The 12129-nt window shown below is 31.5% G+C and overlaps 1 protein-coding gene across 1 annotated transcript in view; it reads left to right on the forward strand.

Annotated features, from left to right (window-relative positions):
• The window catches only part of PKD2_1 (TRP-like ion channel Pkd2), a 32491-nt gene that overhangs the window by 17638 nt on the left and 2724 nt on the right, over nt 1–12129 (forward strand). Inside the window, exons 8-13 of the mRNA XM_051217010.1 lie at nt 2623–2859; nt 4301–4482; nt 7694–7913; nt 8784–8911; nt 10263–10377; nt 11612–11698. Of these exons, the coding sequence (XP_051065640.1) occupies nt 2623–2859; nt 4301–4482; nt 7694–7913; nt 8784–8911; nt 10263–10377; nt 11612–11698 (969 nt within the window). The remainder of the gene's footprint in view (nt 1–2622; nt 2860–4300; nt 4483–7693; nt 7914–8783; nt 8912–10262; nt 10378–11611; nt 11699–12129) is intronic.

Below are 12129 nucleotides of genomic sequence, written 5' to 3' on the forward strand. Positions count from 1 at the left end.
TAGAAGACTGATAGACTACTGATAAATTAGTCTATTTTCTTCTGAGTCACTTTACATATGGTATACAAGCCAAAAACAAGTTCCTTTATTCTTGTAAGCTAGGTAATCACTGTGAATAGCGAAATTCAGCATTTCTGAAATTGACTTCCTTACATGTTTGCATTCAAGTAGAATCATACAAATCAATACGTTTAGTAAAAATATTTACACTATGTGATCACTATATCTGGTAACATGGAATAAGTTGTGTCGTGGATGCGGAGGAATAGACCAGTAATTATCATGTTAAGTCCAATGGTGTCCTTGGACTTTAAATGGACATTTCCTATTGGTCGATATCTGTTCACTTGTTCAATATTGTACAAAATGTTGTTTTCTATTTTATGGTACGATGTGGTATGCTTGGTTAGTATATAAATAGAGTATGTTTGAAATATAATGATTCATATCTCCGAGGCTGTGGCTTGTCTTCTGGACTTAACTGACTGGGCTAGACAGGGAAGCGAGACCAATCGAGACTCTAGGCCGTCCGTACGTGTTTACGTGTCACTGTAATCGGTCGATAAGTACGCTGCTCTCTAATTTTCCAGTCAAGGACACAACAATTAGCACAGGGTAAAAATCGACCCAACTTAAAGTCATAACAAGTTGACTGCTAAATATTTATTATTTGGCATTCATAGAAAATAACCTCCCTAATATGTATTATAATCTAGAGATTTGCACTAGATAGATTAAATTATTTATTCGCCAGATACTGAAAGCCATAATTTATTCAGACTTTACATCATTAAGCCAATCACTTCACTCTGACTCCTGAAACTGCTATAATTGTACATTACGTTAGCAGTAGTCTTTATAATCTAACAGACTAAATATTCGAAATTGAATTATAAACTGTGTAGAAATGAGTTCTAACGATATTTATTACTACTTATGATTGCCTTGTCGCTGCACCCTGAACACACAGATTTCAAAAACTTCCCGTATTCTTACCAAGTCTAGAAGGCGTTAGCATTTATTTTTAACTCATAAAAAAGTTTTACAGATTGAAATCATGAGTCAATTGAAGCTAGATCACCATGGAAAACCTGGAAGCACTGGACGGTGGCGCAACTTCGTGGATTGGTTGAAGTTAGACATTAACAACATTGGATGCCGGCTCAGTGGTCTAGTTGGTTAAGCGCCTGGCACAAGATTGATAGGTCCTGGGTTCGAATCCCGCGGGGTGCGGGATCGTGGATGTGCACTGCTGAGGAGTCTCATACTAAGACGAGACGGCCGTCCAGTGCTTCCAGGTTTTCAATGGTGGTCTAGCTTCAAATGACTCATGATTTCAATCTGTGAAATTTCTAAAGTCTCCACAAACCCATTCTGATCATAAAAAAGTCTTGATTGTAGAATACTAGCATTTAGAATCGATTACTTTGACATTTGAAGACAGTTTTTATCAAGACTGTTTGCTGAAAAGCATTGGAAAACATTTTCTTGTTAATTTTGAACTCCGAATTATCGGTAACTCCTAACCGCTCGTAACACTAAATGCATGAGTTTTAGAAACCACAACTGGCACAATATTATTCATTCTGTATCATTGTTTTTAATACAAACAATTTTTGTTATAAAGTAACTGTCATCTAATATCTTTCATTAATAACTGTCTCAATTTCAATTTGGTGAACTTTTACAGTCCGCTTCTAAAGTTTTGGGATATCTGTCTAGCAACAGATCATTAGTGAATGATATATTTTATTATTTCTAAAAAGTTCTACCGTTATAATTATAAGTAATAACTTATTTATCTCATTAGTTATATTTTAAGATTTATCAAATTTATTGAGTAGAAGATTTCTCATATATGGTTTCAATTTAACATAGAATTATTCTTGTCGGTTCCGTTGAGTTTAATGGGTTATCTTTGCTTCTTATTTTATTATATCAACCTTTTCAACCTTTGTAGGAATATTTCCTGCTGCATTTCAGAAGAGGATAACTTTATCATTTTAAATATATATCCACAATCAATTTAACTAAACTGTAATCATCTACTCAACTAATGATTTACTTCGAAATGAACGATAACCTGTGAAATCAGTTAAGTATGAAGTGTTGTAATCAATCATCAATGGTATATAACGATCATCGTGATGGAATACGAACTGCATGGAGTTAAGAAATGTGAATCATTTATTTCTGACTTGGTGCTTAAACTGTACACTGTGGTATATAAAAGATTTAAGTTTGATTCTACGAATTAATTCTTTCTTCCTGTACTATATCCTTATTGCAAACTTTTTTTATATATTACCACCTCTGAATTAACCACTTATATGAATCCGGTGTCCATCTTGTGTTAATGAGGTATGGCAACTTGGACCGATGCATATATGTGCCTGGTCCTACGTTGTGGCTGACTGACTGACTGACTGATTGTCTGGAAGCCCAACACTGAACAGTCCGTTAGTATTATTGAGCAAACAAACCGAATTGGTTTAGAGACTTATAAAGAATGGGTTTTTTTGAAATACTTCAGTGTTTAACAAGTTATATTAAATTATCTATAAATATTAGCTGAAGATTGTGTTCCTACACTTTCTTTCATTTTCATTTATTCCCTATTAGTTTTCAGTTAAACGTTGGAGATATTTTATAAATATTTGGAACTTAATGGATATTACAATGATTGTAGCCAGTATAATATGTGCAGCATTTTTAATATATAGTACTATTATTGTTTCAAACAATATGTCCTCATTAATTAGTGATGTTTCGTCTTATCCAAATTTCGATTATCTTGCTTATTGGTATAGTCACCATATAAGATCAATGGCAATTTGTGTATTTCTTGGAATAATCAAGGTTAGTTACATTCTGTTTCATTAAAATTAATTTGGTTTAGTAAAGAGATCGTTTTTGTTTATTAATTTGATTAAATGATGCATAATTTAACGTATTCAGATGTATTATGATGAAACTGTCAAAATCATGGTTCAGATGTATTCCATTTTATTTCGGTTAATTAACGACACGTTAGACAGTTAAGGGCTAAAGTTGTTATGTATAAGAAATATTTACTTGAACTGCTTCATAGTAGATTTTGATGATATTATCTGAAAAAAAGATTAAAGCTTCACAGTCCAATTTTGCAGTTCAAAGAACATAACACTTGCGTAATTCTCCTACCGAGATACAAATCTTCTGCATCTCAAGATCATACGTCGTTTTAAACATCCGTGTGCATCAAAAATAAGCCATTAACTGCTACTTAAAGTTCTTGTAAATAATCAGTTCATGTCGTTCTTAAGCTTTTAAACCGATCGATCAATTATTAAACATCGATTTCATGTTATCCTCAGTAATGATTGAACACTATCAGTCAGGTTGTAACATAACCACTAGTCCCAGTGACTCAATATTACAGTTTATTTAGATTTTTGCACCTGTAAATACAATCCATAACAGTTGGCACTAGTCAGAGTAGAATATTTGCAAGCATGAAAGAACTGACGCTCCATAAGGAGTATAAACATACACTTCCGAGTTTCAAAGTTAAAGAGATTACGACTGAGTAATTTGAACCGTAACTGACCTCTCATAGCACTAAGATATATCAATTTATCACTTAACAGTAACCAGTGCCATGTTCAACTACCTCTTAGTTTCTATCAAATTGCACCAATTAACTCTCCACATAACCCCTAGAATCAGTAACTTTATTCTTTTGAAGAGTTTTTTTTATTTCAAATGATTAAAGATAATTAGAAAGATATTACTATTATACTAAATGGAACTATAAAGTTTTTCAATCGATAAGTTTGATATGTACATTAATTGTGAATAACTTTATTGCTTATAAGCAAAGATGGATAGTGACCGGCAATGGAATCCAGAACTCACGTTTCGTTCTATTTGGGACTCGTCAGATGGATGTACCTGCATCTCAGAGTTGATGTTCACTCTGGGACTTGAACCCAGTACCGCTCGCTTCAAACGCCATCGCGTTATTCATTCCTGACCACTGTCCATCTTTGCTTAGAATGCTTTTGAATTAAGGCAATATCACACAGTATGCACATATGCCAATAATAAGAGACTGATCAATTGCAATCATAAACATCAATGGTAAGGTTCAAATTCATTCGAAATTCATTTCAATCTACTTTTTTCAAGGCAAATAGTTAGAAACATGTATGAATTATGAATGAGCTATTTTTATTAAATAAATATAAATGAAGTTTTCTCTAATTCTGTAAATAATCTTTTTCTGAATCTCCTTTTCCTTTCCTCTTCGAAAAAACAGATCTTCAAATATTTAACGATTGATCGTTCATTAAATCAATTAACAAGAACAATGAGTGTAGCTGCTTATGATTTACTGGGATTTTTAATTATGTTTTGTATTGTGTATTTCGCGTTTGCTCAATTGGGTTATTTAGCATTTAGTGCAAGAACATTAGCGTATAGTTCATTTACTCAAACAACGTAAGTATTATCATCACTATTATTATTATTATTATTATTATTATTATTATTATTATTCTAATAGAATTATGAATCACGATAAAACTGTAATTGATTCATTACATAATCTATAAACATTAAAACTTCACTATTAGATCACTGTTATATTTGTTTATCAAATATACCTATTAATTCAGATGGAATGTAACCATTAAGTTAAGTAGATGGAATAATATAATGGGTTTTTTAATGTCGATGTGACTATTATTTATGGACGAACCAATCAGATATAAGATTTTGGAGAGAAATTCATTCACCTATTTGGCTAAATAGAGTTTTGGCATTTTAGCTGATGTCAATTCGTGATGAAAATCCAAAATCTATTTCCCAACCTTGATCATCAACTGTACATCACAATTCTAATTCCTCACATTGCTTTGTAACTTTTATTTAGTCGTACTTAGTAGGTAGACATCCTCAGGGTCACTTTAGTGTTGCTCAAAGGTTGTCAATAAATTAGTCTCACCTTAGTATCTAGTTGGTTGAAAGGGATAGACAAACAATATTATAAATAGATTTTTCGTTAGTTAGCACTCCTATTGTTGAGAACAAAAACACGAGTGGGGACAACCAAAATGTATTTGACACAAAATTACAGAGCATTTCACTAAAATCTGAGAACCATATAGTAAGTCGTTAATTTGCAAAATATCAACCCATCGTCTCAAACTTGACTGTTTCTCTTGGAAATATCAGTCCATTGTCTCAGATTTCATTGTTCCTGCATTTTCATACCAATTGTGTTCCGTTCCCGTTCCTTCCTTATCGACCTTCTACTGAAATACATTCTATGCCTGACCACTGTTATATGCTACTTATGTGGATACAAGTAACCCACAACACAATATTAATAAGGTGTATTTGTAAATGATTTATTCTGAAATATACCTTAATGTTCTCATCTAAATAAATGAATACTGATCTTATATTAAGTCCTCATGGCAAATTTTAAAAAATGAACATTATGTAGTAATAGTAATAGTAATGTTATTCAAACTGAATATATAAAATTTGACAAAAGTTCTTTGTGATGTGATGTTCATATTTACAATATTCAAACAATACTACCACAATAAGAAAGCTGTTTATTCGTGGTCTGCCGATAGTTTTAACGAATAGTCTTAAACATATAATTTTGGAAGTTCTTTCACAATTCTTATTATTAACAGATTGTCTTTACAGTTTCAGATAAAATTTGTTGCATACAGATTAAATATTCATTTAATGAACTTAGCCTTCATTAGGACAATTCATTAAATTTAGGTGAAATACAGAATGATGAATACACTAATCATTGATTATATTTTCTGGAAATAATCATTTAATTACACTATAAAACATATTACTTAGTTTAAGTAAATAATCATTTATAAAATAAATGAGATAGGGATTTTAGTTTTGTGAATAACGAAAGTTGTTTTGATATTTAATTATTATCAGAAAGGGGTTTTGTGGAGATTGTAGTAATTTAATAGTTAAATTTGTGAGTTGATTAACGCTAAACCACCATTGTAAACCTGGTAGCAACGAACGGCCGTCTCGTTGGAGTATGAGACTCCCCAACAGTGCGCATCCACGATCCCAGTCGCGTGATTCGAACTCAGGATCTTCGGTTTCGCGCGCGAACGCTTAACCTGCAGACCACTGAGCCCGGCTTCCAACAGTTTTAGTGTCTAACTTCAACAAATCCACGAAATTGTGCCACCGTCCACCATAGTCTTCAGCGAGTTGCTATCTTACAATAAACATGGTTGGACTCCACTCGTCATGGCTTCTCGCTGTAACTCTAGGAAATACCTCTTGAAGCCAGTCACTAGTGAGTACATGATGTTTGTTATCAGAAAGAGGTTTTGTGGTGATTGTAATAACTTAAAAGTTGACTTCATGAGTCAATTAAAGCTAAACCATCATGGAGGAGTTGTATACTAGGACGAAACGTCCGTCCAGTGCTTCCAGGTCTTCCATGGTGGTCTAGCTTTATTCGACTCATGAATTCAACTATGATATCTAATTGTAATATGAGATAATTTATCAACTCGAAAGCTTTTTACAACAAATTCCATTTACGCAGAATTTTAAAAGTTCATCAATGGTAGGATTGTCAAGTATGTCTGACTATCCAATGAAATTAGTTGAACTTTCTTACCTCACCATACTAACTCGATAAGATGATAAATAACAAGACGAAAAACAAACTAATCTAAATAACGTTGTAGTAAGAAGAATTAGTAAATATTGGGATTATTGTTCTAAATGGTAATGTAAAAAAGTATACATGAAAGAATACTGAAATTCAATGTAGATTGAATGCATCTGTACGATTGTGAATGATTCTGAGTCATCCCGTTGAAAGTTTTCAATCACTGGTCCAAGTTATAACGAGCATTTCAACCAAAGAGTTTGAGTTTACCAATATTACTTAGACCACTAATCAATAGCTTCATGATCTCATATCAAATATTGGTTTGGCCGCGATTAACCCTCTTCTAACTTATTTTCATACAAGTAGGTGTCTTCCGTCGGTTTAGGTGGTAGTTAGGTAGACGTTAAGCATGTTCTTACCGTCTCAGTCTATGAAGACATACAACTTCATCAACTAGTCCCATAGTATCCCATGCCTAAACTCAATATTGATCACTTTGTCGTTCCACAATATAAAAACAAGATTTTTAAGGTTGTAATGATCAAACTCCTTTGGCGTACGCAAGTTTTCTAATTGCAAAGACCATATTTCACAACTGTAAAGTAACACAGAGAGGACGGTTGCTCATTAAACGTTCCCTTTTGTTAGCAAACGAACATCTCGCCTATTCCACATTTAACGCAAGTTAGTAAATGCTAACAAGCCCCCTTAAATTAGTGGTGAAATTTCTCCAGAATACAACTCACCAGAGCTGATGAAACTTCCAAGACACGTAAAGTGGTCAATACACTCAAATTAGTCTATATCTTTTAATTAATATCTGTTTATCATGAAAGTTACATTTTAAATTGAATTTGCGTAAAAGACCAATTAAAACAACAGTTTCTAGATAGATATATTAACCAACCTGTTAATATGATCTCCCTAAGTAGAAATCTCAATTTATGAACAATTTTATTCATATAGCTATACACTTAATAATTTAATGTTTAATAAATGTCTATCTCTTTATTTATTTATTTATTTCAGTTATTCATTATTTCGTATAATGGTTGGTGATATCGACTTTCCATCCATTCTAAAAGCTCATCCTGTTTTAGGACCAATATTTTTTGTGACTTTTGTTTTCTTTGTATTTTTTGTTTTATTAAATATGTTTCTTGCTATTATTGATGAATCGTATAAAACAACAAAAGCTGAATTAATTCAACAGAAAAATGATGTAACATTGGGGCATATACTTAAAAAAGTAAGAAATTATTCGATTAATTTAATTATGTAATAATACAATTATGTACGATTGGATACAATTTAATGTGATGTAATACAAAATTCAATGATAATAGGATTTAATATAATGATCAAAATAATTCATCAGTAAATAACACCGATAAATTGAATAAAGTAGAAACACGCAGAAAATCTTATATCACTTGTTGAGATCAACAGTCAATTGGAGCTTGATCATCATGGAAAACCTGGAAGCATTGGACGGCTGGTTCGTCCTATTGTAGGACTCCTGAGCAATACGCATCCACGACCCCACCTCGTGGGATTCGAACCCAGGACCTATCAGTATCACGCGTGAGCACTTAACCACTAGACCGCTGAAAATCTTATATTTACAGAAAGTTAATGAATTCATCTTTAACACTGAACTAAAAACTTGAAAATCTAACTTGTGTTTTTATCACTTAATGTCAAATTCATTTAAAGACCTACACATTTCATCAAATAGTTGAAACTAGTTATAGAAAACTTCATAGATTTATTCTATCACATACTCGGATAAAGTTAGTTACTTGTATATACTACCAAAGAAGACGTAATATACTTCCTAAAAACACTTAAACACTTGTTATGAATGAGTTCATAACGATTTCAGAGTAAAATATTTGACGATCAGTGTCCTCAATCTGCTATTTCTTATTAATCTGTATTGAGTAGCCTTGGAAATAAACATGTTTTAAAGGATTCTTCTTTATTAAATTCATTATTTTATTTATAAAGTACGTTCTGAAATTCTTCTCTAAAAATGATTTGTTTTTCAATTACGACTGATTAATGTACTTTTGCACAAATTGATTTTTGTCCAAATTCATTTTCTATTGATTATTAGAAAGCTAAAGATTTAGCTAAAAGAGTTCAAAAGAAACGATCTAAATCGATTGTTCGTATATTACGAGAATATGGATTGATGGGTAAAGAAAAATTACCCTATGAAGATTATCGTCAAGCATTAAAAAGGTACACCATAAAAATAAATTAATTAGTTAATGATTAACTATTCAGTTTTTGTTTGCCTGTTTAATCTTATTGGATAAAGTTAGTATAATAATAGTAATTTCGAATGTACGGTCTTTTTCATCAATGAAATTGATTATTTTTGAAAGGGGGTCACGAATTTCTTCTGTACACATAAATTGGGGTTAAATGTACGAATTCTTATGGCTTCAGCTATATGTAGGAGACAGGGATAAACTCTGTAGGGAAATGCTTCCAACTTATCTACATTATGACCGCTATCAATAAAATATGCCAAAATAGAACTTCGTATTGTTTTTATCCGGCCCCTTATATTTCTGAAAGGAAACATTCTGTTATCATCATTACAATTTAGTGATAATACGTATTGTAAATAGAAGATAAAAGAATTTCAAAGAAATTATGCTAGAATTCTGTATAATTCTGTCAATTGCATAGTCTTTTGGCTTTTGTGATAGAATAGAGCTTGAAGATTTAATTATAAGATCCAGATTTAAAGCAGTGAAGTGAAAAACAAAGCATTACCATAACTACCAAATTCAATCCAGACTGACATATTCATATTATTTTGGTTAGTAATCATGCATTATGTTTGTGACAAGATCTTATAGAACTTCTAAAATAAAACGAACTGCTCACTAAGGTACTGAATGTAACAGATTATTTCAATTTAGTAGATAACCAGAGCTGCTTACTTGAGCACGTTTTCTAAATTAAAATCATCATCAGAAATCTTACTAATAGGAAGTGGTTAAATCAGAATTCAATATTTTAGACTTTGATAAGTGAGATGAATATTTATCTATTTCACTTATTAATTTATCCTGCTACATTATATGAAAAGTCTTATTTGCTGTTTAGTTTAATCTATCAGAATAGACTATTCAGCCATCTTTATATTGCAATTTTATCTTAGTTGAGGATCTGTACAAATAGTCGTATATTCTCTGCGCAGTATTTCTTTAGTCACAGAAACACTACGATCTTTTAATAATCTTGTAACTTGGCGAGAATTAAGATAGAGCTTATTAGCTCACTCAATCATTATCATCTCGAAACTAAACGACAGATTATCTCAATACAATTTAAACTGAATAATACATTCAGATAATGTTGAAACCTAGTTATTATTCAATCTGATCAAATCTTTTTATTTATTAGCTCATACATTATCAAGTGTATTCTAAAAACAAAACACTTTCTGGAAATTGTAATTATTTGAACACTCCAAAAAACTGTTTAAATGGCAGTTAAGTCTTTAAAGTTTATTCTAATTGAATATTGTACTTTTCCATTCCCTTTTTTTCATTATCGTACAAATAAATCAATAAAGCCATGGATATAGTGAACCAGAAATTTTTACAACTTTTGTGAAATACGATGAAGATGGTGATAATAATTTAGATCTAACAGAACAACAACAATTAGCTTATGAAATTGACTTGGGTGTAAGTATGAATGTAATTATCATTACAATTTATTAGTTCAGTTTTTGGTTAGAGACTAAATATTAAAAAAGACATTTGATTACTACAGTTGAGAAAAATTTTACCGGTACTCAATAGGTTGATAATTAAATCAGAGTGAAATTTAGTTAGATGTAACGAACATGAACTCTAAAATTATAATACAAATTAGATCCGCAATCGTAGAAGCACCTTACTGATTAGCATTCCAAAGTTATCATACAATAGCTTATTGATTCTTGGCTTTCTAAAGGTTTACCGACTGATTTGTATCTTGATTAAATTTATCATAAAAATATATATAATAAGTGTTAAATGCTCACTGTTGTGAAATACTGACTTATTGTCTTTAATTAGTATGTAAGTAATGCATTCATATATGTATTTGATTTCTTCAAGTCTGAAGAGGTATTATTTCTTTCAAGTATAATTTCGAACTGACATCCATTCTAACAATGGTGAATCACATCAAATGCTATTCTTGATCGTCATATTATATTGAATGCATTTTCCTGAATTATAAATTATTCGATGATTCCCATCGCAAACTGCTGAAAACGAGGGAATATTTGATAGCTATTTCGTTCAAGAGTAAAAATCCCCAACAATACTCATCGACGACCATGTACAAGATTGAACCCATGACCTTTAATTACAGTGGTAAAAACAGCAATATGGAACTACTGAGCTGAAATCTAATGATTCAGATTTTTAACTTTAGCTACAGATTTCAGAATAATTTTCCAGAAGTTCCGATGGGGAAGTAACAGATGGAGTTAACCGTATAAATGAGTGAAACAATTTATCTACTGATGCCATTGTCTAATGTCCACATTATATCATTTCGAAACTTGAATTTCATGAGTTCAGTACCATGTGTTTCGTGAATGGTTACGATAGTGGGGTTTCGAATTAAGATAAAACAACTTTACAACTCTCCCCACTCTTTTGTGATTCCATAGTTGATGTCGATATTTGATGACAGTTATTTTCAGATTGTAAAAATGTTTCAACAATTTACTTTTGTAAATTATTTCTAATGAGGCTATAAAGCACTGTATGTTGACACACGCACAACTAGACACAAACATGCAACAATATCTGTTACGATGAACTGTATTACTATACTTAGTCTGTCTATAAATAATCTTAAGAAGTTGTTTCCTATTGTTTAATCATAGTTTCATATGAATCATCTTTTTACTTCAAAATCAAGGTAATCTATAAAATTGGAGAACCAGTTGATGAAGGGATTGGGACAGATGAAGATTCCAATGGAAATTCTGTTAAGGATGAAGATAATGTAGGTTGAAGATGATTTCATATTTACGTAGTCAGTATAGTTTTAAAAAGATGTAATCTAATTATGAGAAGTTGAGTGAAGATTCATCTTATACTATTCGTATACTCCCAAGATAGGTAAAGTGGCCGGTGTGTCCAACTACTTCACTCCCTATCACTAGTTTAGGCGGTGACGCAGGTCAGTCCTGAAATAGCATCTTTCATTTGAAGGAAAAGAACACTTCATTTCTACCTGAAGTTTGTGCTGATGATGTCGTCCAGAAGAACGATGAGAGCTCCACGACCAAACCATCCAGATCAGAGAACAAAACTCCATCAAAATGACCACTTTACAACGAAATAAATGCTTAAAAATAAACTAAATATTCAAAAGATTTAGTTTATCAATTTCCTTATTTATATTTTGATATAAATTGCAATTGAATAATCAAT

The sequence above is a fragment of the Schistosoma haematobium genome, chromosome 6, assembly GCF_000699445.3.
Source record: "Schistosoma haematobium chromosome 6, whole genome shotgun sequence".
NCBI lineage: Eukaryota > Metazoa > Platyhelminthes > Trematoda > Strigeidida > Schistosomatidae > Schistosoma > Schistosoma haematobium.